Source organism: Ochlerotatus camptorhynchus, unplaced genomic scaffold, assembly GCF_037179485.1.
Source record: "Ochlerotatus camptorhynchus isolate MF236.1 unplaced genomic scaffold, CSIRO-AGI_Acam_v1.1 ptg000022l, whole genome shotgun sequence".
NCBI lineage: Eukaryota > Metazoa > Arthropoda > Insecta > Diptera > Culicidae > Ochlerotatus > Ochlerotatus camptorhynchus.
In genome coordinates this window covers 6,220,804-6,248,123 of record NW_027040514.1, presented here as the reverse complement: position 1 = coordinate 6,248,123, position 27,320 = coordinate 6,220,804, and the positions used below count along the sequence as shown (strand labels likewise).

General features: G+C 40.8%; 2 protein-coding genes across 2 annotated transcripts; both read right to left on the bottom strand.

The window, feature by feature from the left end:
* Nucleotides 1-758: 758 nt before the first annotated feature.
* Lipt1 (Lipoyltransferase 1) lies at nt 759-24,459 on the bottom strand. Its single transcript, XM_065227537.1, has 5 exons — nt 23,770-24,459; nt 16,806-16,913; nt 2,909-3,012; nt 2,539-2,797; nt 759-2,464 (listed from the first exon to the last, which is right to left on the bottom strand). The coding sequence occupies exons 1-5, from the start codon at nt 24,361-24,363 to the stop codon at nt 2,303-2,305; spliced, it is 1,227 nt and encodes a 408-aa protein (XP_065083609.1). The 5' UTR covers nt 24,364-24,459; the 3' UTR covers nt 759-2,302.
* A 378-nt stretch (nt 24,460-24,837) lies between these two features.
* Nucleotides 24,838-25,412, bottom strand: LOC135706148 (uncharacterized). The gene has a single exon (XM_065227769.1). It carries the CDS (start codon nt 25,051-25,053, stop codon nt 24,886-24,888), a length of 168 nt encoding a protein of 55 aa, XP_065083841.1. The 5' UTR covers nt 25,054-25,412; the 3' UTR covers nt 24,838-24,885.
* Between the last annotated feature and the right edge of the window lie 1,908 nt (nt 25,413-27,320).

Sequence of the window (27,320 nt, the reverse complement as noted above, 5' to 3'; positions counted from 1 at the left end):
ACAAGACGCTGATTAGACCGGTGGTCCTCTACGGCCACGAGACCTGGACTATGCTCGTGGAGGTGTTTTTGAACGGAAGGTGTTGCGTACCATCTACGGTGGAGTGCAGATGGATGACGGAACGTAGAGGAGGCGAATGAACCACGAATTGCACCAGCTGCTGCGTGAACCATCCATCGTCCACATTGCAAAAATTGGGCCACTACGGTGGGCTGGGCACGTCGTAAGAATGCCGCACGACGACCCAGTGAAAATGGTTCTAATTTTCGCTAGTGGATTATTCTAATTTTCAACTGTAAAAGTAGCGACAGTATTATAACATCGACTCTGAGCCTAATGACCCATCACGCTCTGTGCAATGTTCCAAGTTTCGATCAATCACGGTCTACTAACTACGAATTTTATGGGCATCGTTTACTTTTATCTTACCTTAAGTCGATCTACTCGAACAGCCCATTGCTATATGCAGGCGTTTCCATTGTCATCATCATCATCACTAAATTATTGTATGACCCCAGTAAATATCTAGATAGAGCTGGAATTAGGGAATAACAGCTTTTGTAAACAATGACGTCTTCTCTCGATGATTTCTAGAAAGTAAAGGCTCGTCCACTCAATTCAACGTCACCATCGGGTAGGGGAAGACTTCTGTTACGCCCTAATTCCAGCTCTATCAAGATATACAGTTTCAAAACATAACCTCACTTTCCAAGAAATTTCTCTATACACTTCTTCACATATAAAACATTGTCTAAAGGTTTTTATAACATTTTCCATATTATTGTTGCTCTAATACATTAATCGTACAAGGTACTAGTATTGTCAAACCTAAGCCTAACTGTTGTTAATCATGTCTACAGAATAATAGTATATAGTGATGTTATTGGATTACATATCTTTTAATAATTTGTGCACAGTCCGCCTTCGATCGATAAACGATAAAGTCAAGAACAGAAATTGTGTGAGTTGTAGCCAGGCCAATTTCTTAGTACTCAGATTCAGCTTCAGCAAATTATTTATCGGTGGTGCTGGAGGGACATACCAGTAGTGCAAAAAGCAAAACTCTCCCATCGCAACAGACCACATATTCAAGATCTCTTGTTACTTTGAATGTTAATAAAAACGAATCAACTCAAAAACTAAAATGTGTGTGTTAGTGAAAGAATAAACGAAAAAAAAAAATATTCTAAGTAAGCGTTCGTCAAAGAAACCCATCCTAAAAATAAATGATATGGTTTGTATTCTTGATCAAGTTTCTGCTTAGTTTTCCACGCGGAGAAAGGAAAAGAAAGTAACGTTCTTGGCAGCTTACGCTAACGGCTAACGGTGTCCTAAATATAAGAATTTTAGCAGTCTAAACTAAACACGAATGAAATACACATCCCAATTTGTAACTAAATCAAAAAAATCGCTAAGAACAAAGTAAATATAATTACGCTCTAATAATAAAGAAGCCTATGTTTACTATATGAAAGGATTGAAAAGGTGATGATTCCCAACTTCCTTCAATCAAGATTTCTAAATTTGTCAGTGGAAATTTTGATCATTTTGTTTTTCTGTTAAGATAATAAAATTAACCAATGTCACATAACTGCATAACTGTTATAAACAGTAATACATTTACGCGATTACCATGTTTAACCAGTGCTACATAAATCTGTGGTACAATTATCACAATTATATGAATTTTTGTTTGGTCCTAATAAAAAAAATCCTCTCTAGAGTAGAATTTCGGGGAGCTTCCGATGCGGTTGTACACAAGCTCGTTTCAAATTTATTTTAAATAATTTGTTGTCGTCAGTCTTTTTCTTTTTCTTCCCAATTTTCACCTCATTAGAATGCGAATCGCATCCGAAATTTTAAAATGATTAGCACTTCATTTTGCCGTCGATTTGTTTCGACAGTTGTTTTTATACTACACGCGGTCGCCCGAACAATGGGGTGGCGTGGGGAATCGAGGTGATAAAGAAAAATGTGGCACAAAAAAACAAAACCGATAAAGAGAATGGTTTCGCAAAAAGTGTCGCCCTGTGTTGTTTGTGTTGTTACGCTCGCGCCCCTTGATAGTTTTTTTTTCCATTCCGCAAATCTACATTTTAAATGACCAACACACTTTAACCCTTCGAAGGCCATTTCTCGAATGGTTGTAAAAATACACGACCGACCCCGGCCAGCCGGCTCTGTTGTGGAATTTGATGAATCATTGCACTTGCCGTTTTTTAGAACTTTTTTTTTTGTTAGAGTTGTGTCACATAGGCTTTCATTCGTCACGACTGTTACCGGGACCGGCACTACCGGTATTTCAAAAACCCATAGCATGCTTCAGGTTCTCGGTGCTGGCACCCTTCATAGCGTCCAAAATGCCATGGAAGCAGTCCTCCATGTACGGTTTGCCCACCAGATTCGATACCACCGGAATCGGTTCCTGCCCTGGGACGAGCAGGCTGATTTCCTGGATTATACCCTGGAAAAAAACAAACAAAGCAACCATTAATATAGAATATAGGTACCAATCAAAATAGCATCCGACCAACGCACCTTCTCAACATCGACCTTGACCTTCATCTCATGCTGTTGTTGGTCCGCGCCCTCCGATTTCAGCTGGATGCTCTTCTGGACGGAGAATTTCGGCGTCTTGCCAATGCGCCAGTCCCAGGAGGAAAAGTTCTCACGCAGCTCGCTGATACCGGGGAACCACTTCTCGGTGGGATTGATCAGTTGGAAACCGAGCTGTTTCATCAGCAGGTCACGACCACCATCCGTCAGTTGCGTGGCCGGCGTGCGCAGAAATTCGTATCTGTGCGGTAGGGACAAGAAAGACGTTGAAAATTAAGGCCACATTTCTTATAGGTGGGTAATTTGATAAGATTTCGTTTTTTTTTCTTTTCTTCCACAGCTTTGTACTCACCCAATGGCCGATAAGAGCTGCTGGATGTTGACGGTGCGGTTCACGTCGGTCAAATTTTTGATTGGCGATGGCACTGAAGCGGTGGCCTTGCTGATGACTTCGGCCTGGAAATAAGCAGCCAAGAGAAAAGGCGGGAATTAGTCACTTCTTTGAATAGTAGAATGGGCTCGAATAGAGAATTGGACTTCCGTGTGAACGACGATAATATATGGATGTAGTAAAGACATTTCGTTTTTGAAAGTTTATTTATTAATTTTGACGTAGAATTAAGTCTTTCGGCAACATATTGGCAAGGCAATTAAAAAAAACAAAATCGACCGCGTTACGAAAAGTGGTCAGGTTTTCACCACTTATTCTGTCAATAGCGGATGGATTTTAATTCTAAACAAACCAATCGATTGGTAATTTTTCTACTAAATGAATACTTTATCAATTTCTAATGGGTCAATTTTTTTTTTTTTTTTTTTTAATTCTTTATTTAAGAGATTTTCTCTAATAGGTCAATGTCCAACTGTTGCAATGGTGATTAAAATTATCTCCGATTGCCTGCAAATAGTGGTTCCCCTAGCATAGTCGCCAAATATTGATACCGATCCTACGTTATCCTACGTCAAATCTACGGTGGAGTCTTGGATACAACCTCTTAATTTTTTTGGGAGTTCAATGCTTTTCTAACTCGCAGGGCTCCATGGAGATGTGCATGTTAAGAAGTTCCAAAGGATTAGGGCGGTACTTTCGGTTGCAGAACGATAATCGGCACCTGCTTCATATCTCCGGCTCCAAGAAGGGAATTCCAGTACTGCTAATTTTAATCTCAAATTTCAATGTTAATTGTATTAAAGGGTGATACGGTCAAAATTTGGTCAATATCAACTTGACGTATTTCTTTCAATTTTGCATTTAAAAAACCTGAACACCCCTCATTTTGAAGGTGTGTGTGTGTGTAGAATGTTGCTCCTATTTTGATTTTGGAATTCACTCTTCAGTTGTCAAAATGCCGTCCAAGCAAGAAGAGCAGCGTATCAAAATTTTGCTCGCGCATCGCGAAAATCCGAGCTACTCGCACGCAAAGTTGGCAAAATCGCTAAAAGTTGCCAAATCAACCGTTACAAATGTAATTAAAGTGTTTAGGGAACGTTTGTCGACAGCCAGGAAGTCTGGATCGGGGGGAAATCGAAAACCGGAAGCCGCTGAGACGACAAAGAGAGTTGCCGGTAGTTTCAAGCGAAACCCTAACCTCTCTCTCCGAGATGCCGCAAATAAGCTGGGTGTATCGTCTACAACCGTGCATCGAGCCAAAAAACGAGCCGGACTATCGACTTACAAGAAGGTAGTGACTCCAAATCGCGATGATAAACAAAATACGACGGCCAAAGCGCGATCCCGGAGGCTGTACACGACGATGCTGACGAAGTTTGACTGCGTGGTAATGGACGACGAAACCTACGTCAAAGCCGACTACAAGCAGCTTCCGGGACAGGAGTTTTATACGGCAAAAGGAAGGGGAAAGGTAGCAGATGTTTTCAAGCACATGAAACTGTCGAAGTTCGCAAAGAAATATCTGGTTTGGCAAGCCATCTGTACCTGTGGCTTGAAAAGCAGCATTTTCATAGCTTCCGGGACTGTCAACCAAGAAATTTACGTGAAAGAGTGTTTGAATAAACGTCTGCTGCCTTTCCTGAAGAAACACGGTTGTTCCGTACTGTTTTGGCCGGATTTGGCATCTTGCCATTACGGTAAAAAGGCCATGGAGTGGTACGCCGCCAACAACGTGCAGGTGGTTCCCAAGGACAAGAACCCTCCCAACACGCCAGAGCTCCGCCCAATTGAGAAATACTGGGCTATTGTCAAGCGGAACCTAAAGAAGACCAAAAAAACTGCTAAGGGCGAGCAGCAGTTCAAGGCAAACTGGCTTTCTGCGGCGAAGAAGGTGGCTGTACAAAATCTGATGGCAGGGGTCAAGCGTAAGGCCCGGCAATTCGGATTTGGAAAAGCGGAAGCCTAACTGAATATTTTTCCTGAATTTTATACTAATTGAACTTGAAAAAGAAATTTAATTTGATTTTTTAAATAAACGATTTCACCGATTTACACGCGTTTTCCCTTGACCAAATTTTGACCGTATCACCCTTTATCAGCTAGGTCATTTAGTACTATACCCGTTTGATTAGTACTAAATTGAACAAAATTTCCTCTCCATTAGATTTTAAAAATAATACCAAATTGAGGATCAAATAAGGAGATAAGGACAGAAGGCTGAATCACCAAAGGCCGAAAATGTATGAACCTATCACAACAGGCCGAAACACAAAAGCCGAAAATGTATGAATCTTCGATAATTGATCACTCCGCTTCGACTCGTCGTTGATCAATCGTGACTTCATCAGCTCGTATGTCATATCCTGCTTCGCAAGATTCTCTAGCGCCGTCACTCGATTCAGCCATTTGAAGTTGACGAATAAAGTCTGTAGCGGTATTCTGATTAGATATTAAATTAATGTAGCATGAAGTTCAAATGCTACAAATGTTCACTGTTACTATTCGAAACGACACGACCTATCCCAATTCACTTGTATGCAACTGGTGAACTCATATCAAGATTAAATTATCCCTGCATGAAATTTCACTCATTATTTTGTTCATCCGCTCACTAGGCGCGTAAGTTTTCTCATTTGAGGTGGCATGAAATTTGATCCGTGGGATTGAGTATAATCTCCCAGTAGGATTACTTGTCGTCGGAAATTTAATAATAAGAAAAATACTTTAAGTTAAAAATTGGAATGAGCTAGACAGATGTGGGATACTTGGGAGGAAAAGAGGTAGTATCTCTGATCGAATCGGAAGGTAATCGGAGATCGCCTTGATCGTTTTTTCGGTTTCCGGAACGAAGGCCAAGAATTGTTAGCGGCCTTTCTGAGGAATCCCAAGTTCTTTCTCGTCCACTTTAATCCAACCCGTGGAAGAGGCAGGACTGTGAAGTTTTTTTTTAATAGTTTCGCGGTGTGTTTGTAGAGGTATATTTAAATGTGAGAAGTGTCTTAAAGTTCAGTGTAATTAATTGTTCGTTAATTCCTTTTGATTAGGTGTAGTTACTACTGAATAAGTTTAGTAGGCTACTGCGATACTGTGCGCGATTTAAGTTTCAACAAAAAGGTAAATGATTTGCTATGCGGTTTTTCAACAATGCGCTCATCCAGTTGTACAGCCGTTTGACGGCTTTTTGTTTCTAGTTTCGTCCCACCTCCCGCTCGGCATACCGCGCCCCCTCGATATTACCACTACCCTGACCCCACGCGTCGGTATTAAAGGACCTAACTTCGGCCGGAGTTAGAAGGGAGCTGCACCGTCTATATCGCGCTCCAGGTGAGCACTTTTCCCAACCACCGGGATATCCCCACGCAACGCAGTTGGTGAAGAGCAGTCGGTAAAGCAGAAGCGTGAGTAGAACTGTACAATGTCCGCATGCATGCATTAAATCTAGATGAAGCGCCAGTTATAAATAGCCATTTAGAAATCCACACAGTTAGGTAGGGAATTAGAGAGAGAGTAAAGAGAAGAACGATGGTTCCCGGATAAAAATGTTTAGGTAATAAAATGTTCGTTCTATTAGTTTTTCTAAATAAATGCTTTTTAATTCTGCTAAATAATTGTGTTGATTGTTAGGTTAGAATTTCCCGTTCAATGAGTGCACTGGTCTGAAGAAGTTTCTCACGTTTCGTTCGTTCTTGTAGTTTTCGTTGTTTGGTTTTACTCCAAGTCGGACTGCTTGGGAATCTCAGTCCACCGTTTCTGTCCTGAAGCGTGTAGATTTTGTGTTTGGGGAAGAGCTTGACCTGTGCTGAGAACAGGTCGTCCAGTGCATTCGCTCCGGTAGTTTTAGTTAGTGGTTAGTTTTCATTCGGTTGGATTTAGTGTTTTCTTTTGAATCTAAAGTACTTTATGTCTACTAGCGCGTTCCAATCCTTTGCATTAGACTGAACTCGCCTGGGGTTTTGAGTTTGCCGGGCATCCGAAACGACAAGTGGTCCTCTATGGAGGTGGCGCTTAAGCCATTTGTTTAAAAACCAATCTACGGAACGCTCTAGTAGACCGATTTCGGCTAGCCAACTTTATGACGGCTACAAGTCTTCGAACTCTAGGAGATGAGCGCGCATCGAAACTCCTTCCTTCAGGTGTAGTCTAGCAATCTGCTTCATTGCTGTTTTTTTTGCAAACGTCGAGGGTCTTCCACATAGCCTTCACTGTAGTTTTGCCACGAATACAGCTAAGGTATTCATCGGCTATAAAACGGTCCATGCCTTGATCTCTTCCTTGATGACCGCATCACAGACGTTGCACGCGAAACTGCCAGGTGCAAGGGATAGGTCACTCCACACACCAATATTGGGTCAACATTTGTCTCAGTGTGCCGCAGGTGTGCCGATTGTGTCCACAGGACTGCAACGCCTGTCATCTGCGAACAACTCGAGTGAAGCCAAATTTCTCTGGTGTTCTGGTGCTAATTTGACAGCCCCTCCTTTTCCTCTATGATTAAGCTTGGTACACACAGATAAAAATTCTGAATTTTAACTGTGATGTAAACATTCATTCACGTAGACTTGTATTTCATTTCACGCAACCGAGGAACTTGCAAACAATGTTATTTACAAAGATGGGTTTTTGTATACAATATTTGTGCCAGAACTTTACATGATATATAATGTAAACGTATATGATATGTGATGCTCCATTTATGTGCATCATATTGAACAGAAATTTACACTACTTTTTCGAACTGTGCATGTCGCGCAGCGTTGCGGAAAATAGATAGAGTTTTCTAGATAACATTATAGGAAAGCTGATTCACGCAAATTGTGCTCCTCAATTCGCAAACATCTAAATCATTTTTTGATTGTCCATTGCGGAAAAGTAATAATGGTTTTGAAGGCATTACATTTGTTGCCACTGTGCCGCATTTAATGTTACATGGTATAGCTTAAATATGTTATGGATCACCAGTGTTACTGATGTTTTCGGCAGTTTCAAGAACTGGATCGCATTGCAGGGGGTTGATTGTGCCGATTGTGCGATTTTTTTTTGTAAAATACGAATATTATGGTATATTTGGCAACCCGGTATTTCTGAGAGCTTGAATGTTTTGGTTTGCAATCGCAAGGATAAAGGCCCGAACGCAATGCGGACGGAAGTGGAACCGAAACGGAAAGTTTGACAGTTGTCACAAATGACATCAAGAAGCCTAACCGATGTCGATTTGGTTCTACCTAGTTTTTAATCCGACAAGTAGGCTTACTCAGATTGGGCTTTTTCGTTTCGTTTGGGCCTTAACATCGGTCTAGCGACAACCAAGGAGGAATGCTGACGAGATGGACCGTGAGCGGTATCAGCCGTCCAACAGGACACAACAAAGAAAAAAAGTAGAAGGATCTGTGCCTAGGGGCACGAACGGAAGCTTGACGTAGGACCGCTAGTGGACGGAACAAATGTGAACATTTAGTTCTTTTAATTGATCAATCATCAATTATCTTAACTCTTTCCGTTTTTTATTTGTAAGCGTATAAAATTTTTAGTATTTATTTCAAAGAGAAAGTTGATGAAGAGAATCCAAGGGACTGTCAACTTGAGTATTTTCGATTCATCTACCCGATATTTATGAATTTTTAAGTTTTGTGCATTTTGGTATTAGAGTGTATTCAATTCACCCCTCACAGGAATTCCTTCCGAATTATATGAATGGGGCGGGGCGGAAAGTGTCGTTTGTGCAGAAAATGTAAAAAAGGAGGGACTTCGAGAGATTGAACTCGTGAGAGCTAATTTTCTCACAAATTTGATTTTATTGGTTTTCTGAGGACTGAATATACACCCAAAGCGAATTATTCCCACTTCTCTCAAATTCTATATGGATTTTTAACACTTCCTACCAGCGTGTTCTGGAAAATGGTCGGACGATGATTAATCTCACCAATACATTCGGGCCTACAATTCCACACCTTCTATAGAGACCAGGTTGAGCCTTGATAGCTAGCTGCTTGCGGGAACTGATGACCTTGACAAATGTCCAAATAATACTCTTAACCTTTTTGTGTGATGGTTGAGTAATGCTGAGCTGAGCACGACGAGCTACTGGTTCCGATCCTAGCCTAGCGGTGGGAGTTCTGGAACTTAAACGAAAGAAACGAATCGTGCGGAATGAAAGCCGAGGAAAAACTAATTGCACCAATATATTCAGGCCTACAATTCCACACCTTCTATAGACAGGTTGAGCCTTGATAGCTAGCTGCTTGCGGGAACTGATGACCTTGACCAATGTCCAAATAATGCTCTTTAACAAATTTTTGGTGGCCCTGAAAAGGACCGTTTTATAGTGATGGATGAGTAATTCTGAGCTAGGTGTTCAACACGGATGAGGCTGTCGAGCTGTATGTCGTTTGGAGCGAGGGTGACACGCTTGGCATAGATGACCGACCCGCAGCGACTCACGAAGAGCTACTGATTCCGATCCATAGCATAGCGGTACAGCTTCTTCCTCCTTTGATGGTTGTTTATGCGGGCTCTGTAGCTCGCTGCTTGCAGGCAGCCTTTCGTTGTTACTGGAGAACAATTTTCAACACCACACGCCGAAAGCACTGCTACTGCTGCTACTAATTTCGACGACCGAACACCACCACACAGTGGTGTGGTCGTTGGGAGCGTGTGGTTCTGAGTATGGCGATGAGTGTGCAAAATATTACGCAATTCCATCCTCCCTATTCGCACGCGCCCGAGGATCGGAGGCGAATGCCACTTCGACTTGTTTCGTCTACTTACTACTCTCTGACGACTGTGCTGGGGAAGCAGCATATGCATGTAGGTAATTGGTGGATTTGTTAGTTAATTCGACGCTTTTGGACAATGCTGGACATTTGCCATTTTTTTAATAGTTTCTTGTTGAAAATCAACATTTGGAAGCATTTTTATCGATGCGTAGCCATATTTCTGATCACTTGGTGATAAAATTATTGAAATTGGACCAGGGGCAGCTGAGTTATTAACGCTCAAAATCTTTCTTAATTTGTTACATGTTCCATTTTCGGTTTTCACAAAGTGTACCCTCATATAGAAATCAAAGACGTAGTCCTACGTCAAAAAACCGGAGAGCAACCGAAAGTGTCCCCGCATCGAAAACCGTTGGATGCGATAATGGAACGGCCCCGAAAATGTCGAATATCGTGCTCGATAAGGAACCAGAGTTTTCCCAAGATGATTCGCTGCAGAAGGTGGATTGCATTCTGACGGCGGTCGGCGTAGACGAGGAAACCATTTACAGCAAATCCACCTCGCTGCAGACCTGGCTGCTGGGATACGAGCTGACCGATACGATTACGAAAGACAAGGCCAATTTTGAAAAGCTGCTGGAAGCAATCAAGGGATCCAAGGACAACTTCTGTGACTCGTGGCGAGCTTTCGTCAACGACAAGAGCTTCAACACGGTTGACATCAGCGTCCCAATCGGGTACATCATGTGCTCCAAGGAGCACTCCGAGGTTATCACCATCAAGAAGGCTTGTGGAGGCCTCCTTTAGCTCAGTCGGTAAAGGCGCAGCTACAAAGCAATACCATGCTGGAGGTGGCTGGGTTCGATTCCCGGTCCGGTCTAGGAATTTTTCGGGTTGGAAAATTTCTCGACTTCCCTGGTCATAGAAGTATGATTGGACTTGCCACACAATTATACCAATGCAAAAATGGTGCAGGCATTGAAAGCTCTCAATTAATAACTGTGGAAGTGCATCTTAGAACACTAAGTTGAGAGCACGCAATAAGCTAATATGCGATGCGATATGCAATAAGTTTGAAATGCGAAGAAGAAGAAGAAGAAGAAGAAGAAGAAGAAGAAGAAGAAGGCTTGTGGCCTGGTGACGGTAGACGTATTCAACAAGTACCTCAAGGATCACATCATGGAGATATTATCGATGCAGATAAGAAAGTAACACATGGCAAACTGTCGCAGGGTGTCGAGCAGGCTCTGACGAACAAAAGGTACGTCTCCGGTGTGGATACCAACTAGTTGGACATGTGCTACCCGGCGATTATCCAGACGGGTGGCGATCACTGGTTGAAGTTCAGTACATTCCTTTGGTTTGTTTTTTCCGTCGATCTTGTTTTCCGTGCTGAGCACCAATGCTATCGACGTGCCAGGAAGGCAGCTCCCACACCTGGACCCTACCACCTATCGACCCATCAACTCATGAACCGGGGACCAACGGCTTTACTTCCCATCCGAAGGAAGGCGTGATCAGAGATGTTATGCCTCAGAACATCCCGGCGGCACCGACTGGGATTGAACCCAGGCCTACTGGGGTGAGAGGTAATCACGCTTACCACTACACCAGCGGCGCCGTTAAGTTCAGTACATTCAACGACAAGAACTATCTGCACTTCGGATCGATCATCTGTGCTCTGGGTGCGCGTTACAAGTTCTACTGCTCCAATGTCGTCCGAACGTTGCTGGTCAATCCGAAGGAAACAATTCAGCAGCACTACACCTTTCTGGAACGGCGCCGGTGGTGTAGTGGTAAGCGTGATTACCTCTCACCCCAGCAGGCCTGGGTTCAATCCCAGTCGGCGCCGCCGGGATGTTCTGAGGCATAACATCTCTGATCACGCCTTCCTTCGGATGGGAAGTAAAGCCGTTGGTCCCCGGTTCATGAGTTGATGGGTCGATAGGTGGTAGGGTCCAGGTGTGGGAGCTGCCTTCCTGGCACGTCGATAGCATTGGTGCTCAGCACGGAAAACAAGATCGACGGAAAAAACAAACCAAAGGAAAAAAAAAAAAAAAAAAATACACCTTTCTGCTCAATCTGGAAGAGTAACTGCTGAAGGTGATGCTTCCGGGTAAACAGCTCTCCTATGCCAAATGGGTTAATGCAGTTCGCTTTATGATTAACTTTTACAAATTGCTGGAATCCAATCTAGCGGGACAAAATTAATAACTCAGCAAAGAACTATTTCCGTGGCATAGAACCTTCAAAAAAGTTGTATTGACATAAGCAGGTACAGTCAACTCTCAACTACTCGATGCCCACTAACTTGATATCGAATAATGTGAAAGTTAATGTCATGGCCACTGTGATGGTGATTTCCCATGGGATTGTTGTTCTATAACTCGATAATTCTATTACTCTATGGTCCCTTTAATATATATATCCAGTAGAGAGTTCACTTTAGTTCGAAGCTATACCGGTGGCTATACAATCTTCGCCAAAATTTAAATTTTTATTTAGACATTTTGGAGACTTGCCTTCAGTGCTTGAACTTGATTTAATTCTCGTCAAACTGCTGAATCTTCCCTACCTAAAAACCAGCAAACATGGCAGATTTTTATAGATTTTTAGATTTTGATTTGCTGGCTATTTTTTAAAATGTACTCGTATCCCTGTCAACTAGAAATACTATAGAAGGCAGAGCTGCCAGGTGGTTTTATAAAAAATCTGTATCCACTCTATTAAAAAATCTGTATTTTCTGTATTGACGATTTTTTTCTTAATTAATCATGTTTTGTTGTTTTACAAATACAGTGCATACAAAATAACCATAAAAAGTGCTTAACCACCTATTCGGGCTATCGTACTAACCATACGGGATATAATTGCGCCATTTGTGATATCGTCCATACTTATTTATAAGAGTGATATGAAGCCGCTTGAAAATGTATGGAGATTTTAGTTTCTATTCATTATCTTCCTGATAAGCAGTTTTAAATGCAAAAAAGTGCACGAGTTCATTACTATTTGATATTTTTAATATAGATGAATACAATTAATTACATCATTTGTGTGGTATTTACACCGAAAAGTCAAGAGATGTCGCCCCGCCAGTGCTGGTAAAATCATTTTTGCAGTATGGAGAATATCAGAAAATCCGCAATTTCTTACGAAATACATTTTCAATGCAAGTAAAATGTTTACGAGTACTTGTATTTGTACCATTTTAATGTGCTCGGGCACTTTTCTTGTATTTAACATACATGCTTATATTGGAAATATTCAATTAATACTGTAAATCCCCATACAATCTCAAATCGTTTACTACCAGCTCCATATGCATCCGAAAGCGGTTGGTCCTCTGGTTGTGAATGCTGTCAAAAACACCATCACATGATTAATTGTCGATGGAAATTTGATAGGTTCCCGAGCAGAGGGTGAGAACAAAATGAAAACAAGAATTATGTTGTTTTCATTATTCCTGATAACTCAAATTGATTTCATTTTGATGGAGTTGATGGCTACCCGCATAAATCACAACCTTACTGTTACCACATTGAAAATGGTTTATCTTCCTGTGAAAGTTAAAGTAAAGTTTTGACCATATTGATTAAGGTTTTCGAAGACCTAACCATACGAATAATGGGTGGTTAAGAACGTTCACCATACGAAATCTCACTTTTTCCCATACATTTTTTGCAAAGAAACTATGGGCTAACCACATCAGAAAAGGTTCAAGTTGGAAATGTGAAACCTATTTCCATTAACGTTCGAATAAGGTACCCGCATAGAAAAGAACCATTTCTAGAACAGTTCAAACTTCACTGACACCTTACTAGCTATGTTAACTTTATACAAAATAGTTTTGTTATGGTTTATGAAATGTAATAAACAGAAAAGAAACATTACTTTCTACTGTTACAGTTTCTGGTATATTCCAGCTACATTTTGTTACGGTTGATCAACTACGAAACTATTTTGAACTGTTTCAAAACATTACGAATAATAGTTGTATACAACTTGTACAATGCTTACGTGTTTCGCTTATGGTTGCCTTATGTTTTTTCTTTGGAACGGCAGCCATGACTTCACGGTTTTTTTTTTTGCTTTATTATTTTATTTTTAAAACTACTCCAAATGGAAAACATGTTTTATCGTTGAGAAAAATGAATAAGGTAAGTAATACCAGCTTAAAGTTTAAAGTATTTCTAAAATAGCATGTATTTCCTACAAAAATATCTAGGGCCTTTGACAATCCCAACCATCATGGATAAGTAACAGCGGTCTACATGGGTTGGAAATTTTGATTCTTCTGGCTCACATCAACCCAAACAGGAAATCGAAGCAGGTTCATTTTGCTGGTAAAAATTTATCTATTTATTAAAATAGAATGGAGGTTTGTTTTGCAGGGTATATTTTTTTAGTGCTATGTTTATCTGAAGAACAATAAAAACAATTTCCAAGTGAAGGGAGAGGTATTCTCAAAAAGCAATCTTGTAAATCACATTAAAATTAAAGAACAAACTATATCTGCTGTATTCCACATAAGCTACGACAGTATTATAACGTCAATAAGTATGGTCATTTCTACCCGTTCATAGTATATATTGAGGTTAACAACAATGGTTGTTTCTAAAACGTACTACCTTATTCGAACGTTAATGGAAATAGGTTTCACATTTCCAACTTGAACCTTTTCTGATGTGGTTAGCCCATAGTTTCTTTGCAAAAAATGTATGGGAAAAAGTGAGATTTCGTATGGTGAACGTTCTTAACCACCCATTATTCGTATGGTTAGGTCTTCGAAAACCTTAATCAATATGGTCAAAACTTTACCTAGGTACGGTTCGATTAAAGTTGACTGAACCATTCTCATTATGGTTTTCACAGGAAGATAAACCATTTTCAATGTGGTAACAGTAAGGTTGTGTTTATATACAACTATTATTCGTAATGTTTTGAAACAGTTCAAAATAGTTTCGTAGTTGATCAACCGTAACAAATGTAGCTGGAATATACCAGAAACTGTAACAGTAGAAAGTAATGTTTCTTTTCTGTTTATTACATTCCATAAACCATAACAAAACTATTTTGTATAAAGTTAACATAGCTAGTAAGGTGTCAGTGAAGTTTGAACTGTTCTAGAAATGGTTCTTTTCTATGCGGGTAACAGAACAAAAATGAGAGCTAAAAGATATGCGAAGAATATCAAAATTATAACATATATTGATATTAGTGAGAACTGCTTGATAACTTATTTTGATATAGATTTTTTTCTCAAGCATTTTATAAAAATCTGTATAAATCTGTATTGTAATTTAAAAATCTGTGATAAATCTGTATTCTGTATCGGGTCTGTATTAAGATTAAAAAATCTGTATAATACAGATAAATCTGTATAAATGGCAGCGCTGATAGAAGGAGAGATGAGCGGAGAGAATTTTTTGAGCCAAATGAACTGTCAAAATCAGAGCCAAACCCATTAGATTTTTTCCGAGGATTTCTTATTCTTACTATATTAAATTTGAGCGTATTGCAATCGAACAGAAATAAAATCACCTTTATGTTTCGTGTGCCTCTCAAATTCAACTAGTTTTTGGAATCAAAAGCAATATTCTAGCTCTATTGATTAATTGACCACTTTGTCAAGCAGTTTTGGCGTGACTTTCTACTAGCGATTTCACAAAACTGGACCAACTAATTTCTATTTTTTTATAAAACGCACAAATGTTGGCTACTTTTCTCGAGGTTCTAGAAGAAAAAATCTCAAAATAATGTTTCATTTCAAAGTTCGAGTGGTAGTAAACGTCATTTTATCTGCTCGAATGAAGTGGTTAATTGATCTTAGTTGGTTAATTAATGACACCAAAAAATGAGCAAAATATTGCGATGCAATCAATTATTAATTTACACGTAAATCGAATCAAAAGTAAAAGTTATGTGAAATGCTAAGTTTTAGCAACGGTTGCAAGATAATTTAGAAACAAATCCCTGCTGCCGAATTGTGTTTTGTTTTCTCCGCCCAACTCTCCTTCTGAGTATTTCTACTGTAAACTATAACCTTACTTTGTACTCGGTTCGCACTGACAAACCTGATTAAACAAAAATGTATTATCAAAAAAAAAATAAAAAAAAATAAAGGAGTTCATATCTGAGTCTATCGGCTTCAAAATCCAATCACGCAAACAAGTCGTCCGAAGCAACAACACACAGAGAAAGCCGCTTGTTTTGAAAAAAAAACTTGGAAGGCAGGTCTGTGCTCTGAACCTCCCTGCACTATGCTTCGTGGACATTGGACCCCACGTCTCGGGGCGGCAGATCATTCGAATTACGCACTTGGCGTTGTTTTGAACCGGCTGCCACAGCTATCATACACATTTAACATGTTTGTTATCTTCCCATTTCTGTCTTGTCTTCTTCTTATTCACCCACTTGAATGTAACCAGTTCAAACTGGCGGTTCTAACCGGACGGAACTCAGTTCAAATCAACAAACGATGATACATTTTGCACACCATTTTTTCAGAAATTGGGGCACTCGTGTTGTGGAAAATTTTCCGTATTTACCTTGTTATTGGAAATTATTTCTACCGCTAACTCGTCTTGAATGCTACGCTTTGTTTGATTTCTTATCAGCGTCGAATAGCCCGGGAACAATCAGTCAGAGAGCCGATAACACCGACAATACCGGCTTCTTCTGGAACCGGTTGTTTTGTTTTCGGCCAAATGCACGGTACACATTAAGATGCGGCAGTAACCTATATCTAGTAGGAATACGTCGCAAGGAAGCCCAAGGTCTAAAGTTCGATGAAGTTTATCACTCCCGGTGACTGCTTATTGGAAATCGAAATCGGTGTTTGCAGCTCATGTGTCATTGAGGATGAGGATTTCCTTTGTACGTTATCAACGAAAGGTTCTTAATTAGGCATTCAACTGAAATTGAAAGTGTTGTTTGTCTAGATTTTGTCTAGTAGATTACAGTGACGGTTGATAAGACATTCATTTTCTCGGCCGAGACGGTTTCTATGCAAATGTTCTGCCATCGTCGTGTGAGGTCAGACAAAGCAACAAACAAGTTGTTTGTGCATCAATCAAGATCTTATAAAAATTTATGATATGGCAACAAGCTCGAGCTATTAGACGGGTGCAGTTGGTACTTACGTTGTCTTTGACCAGAGATTCTCCCAGATGAAGCTTGTTCGAGTTGACCAGCAGGGTGCAGTGATGGTATGCGTTAGGTTGACCCAGTTTAGCCGCGGTGCCTGAGATCTGTAATGGGAAGGAGATGGAAATTGGCATTAGATTTTATCATTTGAAAGAACGATTTTTTTTTTCTAAAAATGTACGTTTCCAATGTGGAAGACTAGTGACGTGCAGCCGAGGGAAAATGCAGCCACGCGTCCCGAACGTGAACAGAGACCACAGAGAAAGAAATCGCGTTTTTCATTTTGAAAACACGCACAACTGAACCCCCTATATTTATGGGACAGCTCGCACGTCAACCCGCTAATGGATGTACGTAAGTATCCCGACTGTCAGGAAATTTCAAGTTAATGGCAAAAAACCAAGAGGCAAACATTTCTTTTCGGTAACACCGAAAAAGACGATGAAGATAAACAACTGACAGAACAAGCTCAAGAACGCACGAGTACACAGAAAACAAAGCAATTGACACACATGCACACGCGGCGACTCAATGAACCTTGGACAACGGATCCGTTATTAATGCAGTTAATGGAAATAACCTATGCCAATCGCCAATGTCGTTGACTGTTTGGCTTTCAATACAAGTTGAATGAACCTCAACTTGGAACTAACCATCCAGAAAAGCAAGTCAGTTCCAAAAACGAGTTCACCGGTTTGATTCAAGGATCATACTAATCCGCATCTGTGTATTCAATCGCCCCCATCAACCAGCCTGATAAGGAGCATCGGTGCACACCCATTTCGACCAACATTGGCGCAAACCGGTACTAAACCTGGCAATAAGCGCGCGCGCACGTGATTAGGGATATAGTAAACATTCATCCAAAGGTAGAAAATGCAAAACCGAATCAATGTGGGCAAACATAAACAATTGGAAAACCGGTTCTGCGCCAGCAAAGTCACGCTTCCAGCACGTGATACCGGCGTAATATAGTGGCGAATGACCCCCCGATCGTCGTCAGCTTCGGTCCACATGTCCGAGCATGGCGTTTGGCAATGCGTCGATGCTGGAAAGGAAATTGCAAAAACAGATATTTTTTGCAGCTCGATCACAGCTCGGTTGTCAAGCTGAAGTTTAGTGAAATATAGTGGACGTGACCATCCGCACGGTTCCTTATCAGGTTCCAGCCAATATTAATATGAACTCGATCGCATTTTGTTTTTCATTCTAAATGTTTTTTTTTTTTTTATGGAAGTCAATAGGTGACTTTTGTGGTTTGCTTTGTAACTGTTTTGTTACAATTTGTCACAATTTTGTCTTACTTATGATATGTACTATTTTCACGTGTTAAAATTGCGAATAGAAATAAAATACTGCTTTAATTTAAGTTTTGTCATTGTAATGCAATGGGACAGAAGCCAGCGTTGTTCTCGTTAGTGATTGTTGTGTCATTATTTCTGTCGAAACACGTACCCACCCACACAGATACTAGAAAATTTATTATATACATACATACACACATGTCGTTAGATGGGATTCGAACCATGACCTTCCGATCATCAACCGCTTGCCTTGCCATCTGAGCTATCCTAGCATACATCATATGGGCAGCTACATACAGCGTTGCCAGGTTGCCAGATTTATCTGGCACAGCCAGAGAAATTTAAGCTCTGCCAGACAGATTTTTTGAGAAATCTGGCAGCTCCCTATGTATATTTGCTGTGCCAGATTTTTGCCAGACATTTTTTTCGGGTTTTGCCAGATTTTTTCAAAATAAGCCTGGCATTTCTGGCTACATAAGCAATAAAAGCTTGAATCTGAATACCTATCAGCACGCCTAGCCGTAACTCTAGCTAATTCAAGGAGATGTGAGAATGATTAATTCATTCATATTTGTTTTACATGAGACCAATGTTAACTCTCCATCTCTCTAAATTCGATGGATTCTGGGCTATTCTTTTCGATAGATCGATGAATTGGTTGTCGTGAGCGATACGATCTATGATTACGATTTAAATTAATTAGGTGTAGACAATAAATAAAAAAACAGGGATGAGGCTGGGATTGAACTCACGACCTTCTACTTGGAAGGCGGAAACGGTAACCACTATGCAACCAATGTCGTTTTGTTGTTTGCCTGAAACAGTGTTGTGGAATAATGAATTAATACGCCGTTTGTAAAGCATTTACAAAGCATGCAATTAAAACATGGACGAATAGTGGTATAAGAGCTATTATGCTGACTGTATTCACCTTTATTCAGCAATATTGTTAAGCAATGCAATGGAATCTAATAATGGACCTAGAAAACAATTATTAGACGTACAATAAAGCATGCTATTAAATGAATTGAAAACAGTCGAATTAAAGCGTCAATGTATGTGCAAATAACACTTATTCAGTTTGTTATAAGATCAAACTTCTGGTGTTGAATCAGGAAGACAGTCATCGTTTGTATAGCTTTCAATAAGTATATTAATCAAATCAGAGCAAATAGCGGAATAAAGGCGCATCTATCGATCTTAATGAGGTTTTTTCAGTACATAATTTGACAACCCGTTTTATTCAGTATTGTACACTGTTATAAAGCATTTATTCACTATATATGCTTATTTGTGACTCTGAATTGTTTGTTGGGCAATGGAGGGGACCGCTTTGAGAATCGGTCAAGAACGGTTATGTGTTTTTGCTCCGCTGCGTGCTTTTATTTTATTTTATTTATTTTTTTAGCTCGGGCTGCTTAGTGCTGGCATGTAGTTTTTCGGTGCTCGTCTAAGAGGAAGAGAAGACAACTGGCTTCTTACCAAGGGGTAAGTCACTCAGCACATTGTGCCGAAATTAGATTCGGCACATCCATCGGCACACCTTCGGCACAATCACGTTCATTCGATCGTTGTAAATAAAATGGGAGCATTGCTGGACAACTGTCATTGAAGTTGTTCACAACATTACGTGCTGTTAAACTGTATATTCAGGAACATCCTCTATATTCTGCGGTCAAGCGTGACTCAGTGTATGAAGTGAATAAGCTTTGGCGCAATAGAAAAATTGTTGGCGCATTGCAGTGCATTTTTCGGCGGTCCAATTGTGCGTTTCGCGGTGTGATCACGAACGGTGACGAGGAGAGCACATTTTGAAGGTGAGCCATTTTACGACGATCGAAGCGCCAGGAACGATAACGAAGCAGCCAGGAGCGACAGCAGACATACTGGATTCGCAGCATAGTTGGAAAGTAGTGTGCATGTTTATCATCAAGGTGGTCTGTTGCATGTGGTTATCGAGAGGCATCCATAAATGATTGAATGTGCATGCGAGTTTCTCCTTTACAGCGTAGCCTTGTGGGTTCTCTCAATGGCAAGGGCTCGGAAGTCTGCTGGAATTTTCGGCTTCACTCTAAGACAGGGTGCGGACTATTGGATGACTTTCCGGACGCTTGTTGGACAGAATCGTTCTCGTATAGACGAAATCATGAACTGCTGTCCACCATGCAGCATCTTACGATGGTAGTGGACAACGACGATGTGTGAGAATTTTCGGGTGTTTGCGACGGGTAGGAATCGATGCGTGACGAAGCCGGCTGCCAGTATATTTGATGGTTCTCGAGCTTCTCTGCCATTCTTCAGACGTTTAAGCTCGTGCGAGAAACTTTCTCGTACCAATAGCTTCAGAGCGAGCGTTGTGAGGAATCCAAGACGTCCAAGAATCCACAGCTTGCTTGATATGCCCAGCCTCAACCAGAATTTCACGCATTTTTTTTCTGACTGGGGCGGGGCTTAGCAACCCTAATAAAAATTGTATGGTTAATTTGCTTAACGACGTGTTCTGGGTATCATCCAAACCATTTGTGGAATAGTTCAATGATTTGGGTTATCGTTCGTTTATGGTTATTTTTTATTAGGGAAGCAAGTTTTATGTTGAGAAATGCATAAGTAGAGTTACCAGATATGTTTTGAAGTCTGAGAAAGGAATTTCTATGTTTGTTGACTGCACTTTCCTCTGTTTACAACCCATGGAAAACAGTTTGTGTAATTTTTAATAGATGTCACCACACACTCAACAGTGATGGCCAATAAGTGCAGAAACGATTTCCAACGATTAATTCCCTAGAAACTGTTATAAGTATTCCCTTGGAAATTAACTCCAAAAGCAAGCTGCTGTGGAGAGTTCAAATGCGGCGATCTAAAGAATTGGAATTTTCCTCAGAATTCTCGTGGAATTATTATCAGAGTTTTCTTTTAATTAGTATGAAAGTATGAGTTTTCATTTAATTAGTATGAAATTCTCCTCAAAATTAGTTTGCATCCGAATCAAAACTCTGTTGGGAAGCTTCTCCGGATTATTTTGAAGCTCTCCTGCAATTATTCGCAATTTACCACCATGAAGTTCTGCTCCGGCTTATTTTTCTCTAAAGAACTTCTTGAAATTATTCTCAGTATTCTATTCCAAATTTCATCAGAATTCCTTAGGAGTTTAGCTCAGAAATTCCAATGGATTTTCATTAAAATTTCCTTTGAATCCTATTCAGTGGCTTTGTTGGAATTCTACTAAGACAGATCTACCTTGATATTCTCTTTACGTTTCACATTGAGCCTGGAATTCCTCAGAACTACCTTGAAAGTAGATTCAAGTTGGTATTTTCCTCACAATTGGGTTCTTTAATTTTGAAACAATTATCGCCTTTTATATATCATCTGAAAGAGCTTCGTTTTCTGAGTAAAACGATATTTTTTCGATCCCATTTACTTGCATCTCGATTTTAAAATCAAGATTCACTGTTTGTTACAAAACTACCAAATTGACAGTTCACTCCCATACAAAGTACCATCGAGGGGCGCTAAGATGGTGATATTCACCCCTATTCTGAATTTCGTTTCGAACGAAATTCTCATACAAAAAAATATTTTTTTGTATGAGAATTTCGTTCGAAACGAAATACAGAATAGGGGTGATTTGCTAATTCAAACCAGTGATGCAAAATATCATAACTCTCACGTGACACTCGTCTACGCATCAACCGACTATCGCTGACAGAAGGTTTTGTCACGCAGTGAGTGGCAGAGCCATGGCAAACAACAATCACCAGTAATGGTCGTTGCTCACAAGTAAAAAGTTACACTCGTTGCTGATGATGAAATGCACAACGAAAACAGTGAAGACTTCTGTAGTACGATCATGAGAAAAGTGAAACGACAGAAGAATATGAAAACAATGCCTGCGTATTCCAAATTCGTCTCGACAGGTACAAACAAAGCAGGCACCATTAAACGGAAGCTGTTGGGCTCACTGACCAACACACTCACATAAGCAAGCAAACCAGCAACTGCTTGAAAACGAGCACAGATGAGTGTCGTGATTGTCGGGAATGACCAGATCGGTGATGGATCACAACAGAAGACGACATTCACCAGTTGCTTTTTACTTCTTTCGTCAACTTGATGGATGATCATGGAGAGAGCTTCGACGAGCACATCGATAGGAATGTACAAAGCGTTACTACCATCACATCAGCTGTTTGACGATCGTGATTGTGATAGGTTGCAACTCTGATTCAAACACATTTATTTAAAATAGATCCAGTGCTCCAAAATTGATAAAATTTCGGATTTTGGTTCCATTTGATATGCAGATTACGAATATTCAATAACCTCAATACCCCTAAGGAACCAAATTATGCTGAAAAGGTAGTTCACTACCAAATTGACAACTCGCTCCCATACTAAGTACCACCGAGGGGTGCCAATTCTTCCCAGAACTCCAATTGGAAAGAGTTCCATTTAAATCCCCATCAAATTCATTCATTCAATTTCATGAGCTTTCAAAATTTTGCAAAGTCCTTAAAAATTTGTTTTTATCAAATCTGTGGTTTTGTAAAATGTGTTATGTCCAATATCATGAAACATCAAATAAAATTAAAACTGAACCAGACTAGTGGGAGAAAAATCCACGCTATACTGCAAATAAAGCGCACATCAGCGTAGCATTTACTATCTAATGAACTGAGACATGAATTGACATGAACATGTGAAGTTCAGCTCTTACTTTTTCAATGAATAACTTAAAGTAAAACGATCGCATATGCAACGGTTGAATTAACGAAATATTTTTATCTGTGACTTTTTGCACGAATTGAACCCAATAAATTGAAAAATCATAGTTGGTTGGAAATGCTAACATGAAGCTTTAGTGTGATAATCACATCGACTGGAAATGCTCTCGCAAAACGTGGGGCTTTAGGTAGTGATGAAACGTCGCTAGAACTTATCCACAGCCGCAGTCAGTTATGAGCAGAAGGAGGACGCACATCTTTTGCCTGTAGACTTGAAGACATACTTCAAGTCTCCGCGTACATCGTACGGGTTAGGCAAAAGATGTGCGTCTGACTTCAAAAACTGTCGCATTAATGGCCCTTCGCTCATTTTCAACTTCTATTCAATTTTCATACTGCCGTACTCTAACGGAACTATCCACCTACCCTCTTCTAAAGATCATTCTCTCTAGCAAATAAATTATCACACTAATAGCGAATTCGTTTATTAACGGGGTTGGAATCAGTTCCAACCCAGTGCGAAACCGAACTTTTTGTCAGTGCGAACCTCAACCTGAGCTAGTTTTTAAAAACAAACGAGCAAACTGACGTTTGTCAGAAAACAAGCAGACCCAATATTGATACCCGATCCAGGTTAGAACTGAATAATAAACGGATTCGCTATAAAGCTTCATGTTAGCATTTCCAACCAACTCTGAAAACGCTAACTTCGCGTATGAAGTAACATAAAAACACTTTGAATGAAAATCATACAACGTACATCCGAGCATCATAGCGATGGAATTTTCCATTCGACTCTAGACCCGTTTTTATCAGCCTCTGTCCGCTCCTTCCTATGCGCTAGCATAGTGTTCTAACACACAACACCGAACAGCATATACCTATACAAGAAAACCAGTTCCCAACACCACCCCTTGTGCGTTTACACTCACCTTCTTGCCCATCACGGTGATATCGTCCCGGTCGGAGATGTCCGCACTGATACCGTACTCGCGGTACAGCGCCCTGGTGATCAGATTCAAGTTGTACTTCCGATCGTACCGAGCGCGTGGCGTAAAGAAGGTACAATTCAGATTGCCCAGATCGTGATAGACCGCTCCTCCGCCGCTGTTCCGGCGGGCCAGTTCCATCCCATTGCGCATCAGTGCCGACACATTGGCCTCGGCAAATGGGTTCTGATGGCGCCCAACGACCACCGTCGGCGAGTTGATCCACAGCATCAGGATGTGATGATGGGCGAAATCAAAGTTCCGATAGATCCAGTCCTCCAGGGCCAGGTTCGAGTAGATATCGTTCGACTGGGAGATGAAGACGGACTTTCTGACTTCGCTGTCCGGTATCTTCTTCACGTCGGCCGACGACAGCTGTTTGCCTTTGCCGCCGTTGTTGTTGTTTTGAATTTGCACCGGGCTGGTAGTGGTGATGGTTCGCGCCAGCAGTGATGTGTTCGTACCAGTGCTGGCCACATACAGCTTGCACACGGCCCGTGCAGCTGTATTGCAGCGTTGTACAATGAGGGCAGCCATCTTGGAACTTTCTCACTTCTTTATTTTGATCTCTTTGTCCTATATATAATTTCACTTTTTGTTCTTTTTCTTCCCTGGTGGGCTTAAATTTTTGGGGGGCGATGTTATGATTTTTTCCTTTACAGTGTTGTGTATTGCGTAACGAACGATGGGATAGGATGATGGATCTTCAGGAGTAGTTTTCCTTTTCGGATAGTTCTTGAACTTTTGATGGGTTGCACTGTTCGGGATCAATGAGTTCTAAATTTATATCACAAGCTAATTTTTCGATGTTGGCAGTGTTCGTTGACAGTTCTCGTCGCAAAGACAGTTCACGGATTTTTTACACTTTTGAATTGACTAGTTGAACGGATAGTAGGAAGGCTGTAAATGTTCTTTTTCTCGGGCTAAAAAAAGTTGACAATCTTCGCTCTTTTCACCTTAACACTATTGAACTGATTGATTGCTGCTATTTTAGTTAACACTTTTGCTTAATACGCTAGTAGGGTAAGATTTCGGTAGGCTGTGTTGTTGGATTTCTCCTTAGATCGCGCACTTAATTTCCTGGCCGGTAACGTCTGTATCGGACGAGCTCATAGAGATCAGATACTCGTGCAGGGCGATGGTCTGGTGCAGCCACTTCCAGGTCTGGTGCAGGGAGTTGATGCGGTATCTAATACCAACACAGTCGCGACTGCAATTAAAGGGCATTCCTTTCAGTTAGCGAACAGTAGAAAAAGGTAATATCCGCACTGCCTATCGATGAACGGCAGGCACAACTGTCCCTATTCGCTACGACGTAGATCTCTCCACGTTTTCCACTGCACAATTCTAATCACCCAAACTTGGGATTCACACTTCCACTGGTGGTTGAACTACTTCTCGATCTGTTCATAAGAACGAAACAGGGTGACATTCACTGATTACAGCTTGGAGGCCAATCACTTCACATAAAATGCGTTAGACGACGAGATGAAAACACAGAAACCACTCGGAAGGACGAACGAAATGCAACTGAATGCGAAGCAGGTTCGGGTCGTTCATTTATATATTTATTTCACCCTCCAGTTGTCTGTTGCCTACACTACTCCACTGCTGGCACGACAACCGTGAATACGGGCGCGAACGAGCACACTCTACGCGCCGTAGCCACAATACAGCCAATGCATCAAACGCACTTTACGACGTATTGGTTGACACACGAAGCTGCCGCTGCGAGTCGAACTCGAACCACGATATCAGCTGATGATCCACCGCAAACGTTCCTCCCAAACATGGACTGGGGACGCGTGCTCAAGATTCAGCTGAGTCCGTACGTGTCGGGTCGGGATGCTCCCTTTTTCGACATAGCAACATGCTGCCCGGCTCGACGCTCGCTTTTATTTGCGTTCTTCGACCTGCGGCCTACGGCTTATGGCCGATGCGTTTTCACGCGAGTGCACATGAACCAAGCTCCAAGCCGTCCGTTGTCGTCGTCGTATGTTTCGAGATAGGATGTTCTGGATGAATGGAAATTTCCCAAAGCTTCAGCTTCAGGAGGTACATATTGAGCGGCGTTGGTTTCATTGTTTGTCTCCTACCTCTTTCCTTGAGGAAGGTCAGGAACTGGACCTTGCCTCGCCGGCTGATTGACTGACATGTTGTGAACAAGGGTTCCGTGAAATGTTTGTTGGAAAATATGACTGATGCTGTGGGATATTTTCAAGTGTTTTAAAATACATCACAATTTCAAGCAAACATATTGAACGACTTCTCGTTTACGCCTCGCAATGCTAATTTCAACTAGGATACTATTTTTCGGAATTATTAAACAAACTATTTTAGCTGAAATGAGCATTTGCAAGCTTGGTTTCAAGAGAAATTAAAAAGACAAATTAGACTAACACGCGTTACAATACATATTTACATACCTACACTGTCATAAACATAATAAAGTCCATTGAGTTGCAATTTGTTGCAAAATGAAATAATATAGTGTGACATACTTTGAAGTATTTTGAACCGGTTTAATGCATTTCTGGTTACTGTAAATAAACATTGTTCAGTAAGTACCTGGTTGTTCATGTTTGGAACCTTTGAATGGGATAGGAACTGAATTTTGAAATATCAAAATTTCATTCAATTAAGGATGCTGTACTTTGAATTAAATGTTTGTTTATTTTAGAATAAAATTTATCAATGAACATGAGCATGATTGACCGCCCACGGTTGCTACTCTGTTATTGCCAGATCAGCCGTAATTACACAGAGAACCCAACGATGCTTGGGACTAGAATTTATCCTCAATGTGTAAAAACTGGTGACCACAAACTAGGTATTACCAGCACCGGCTGCGCCCGAACGCAGGTCAAGAAAGGAATGGGTATGAATGTGTTGACTTGACACTCGCTTTGATGGAAGCCGAGAACACCTCTGCACTTCCACGAGGAATCATTGGGATGTTGGGTTGGGTTTGCAGCAGGGTTCGTATATGTCCTAACGATCATTTAACGTGGAGGAGCTTGGGATTGAACCCACGGGCTTCTGCTCAGTAAGCAAAAACGTTTGCCTCTAGGCAAACGAGCTCCTTTGTAATCATCGAGTTGCTGCTATTAGCACGTAGTCATATTAACAAATAAAATGATTGACGAATCTTGAATGTAGATGGGCCTGAGATTCGACTCATGATGTTTTGTTCAGTAAGCAAATACGGTCACTCTAAGGCCATCGAGCCCCTCTTAACACATCATACCGTTACTCGAGTTGTTGTAACCATTCAAACCCGGAACAGTTTCGCAAAATACACGATAAACAAGCGACTCGATCATAGGACTGCGATTTTCTGTTCAGTAAACAAGCCAACCGACGATCTTTCAAATCCGAAAACTAAAAGCTGCGAAAAAGCACTTAGGCCATCATTAAGTTCCACTTTCTATGATAATCAGCGAAATTATCTGCAAGCATCAAATTGATGATACAATTTTTCTTTTTCTTCCCAG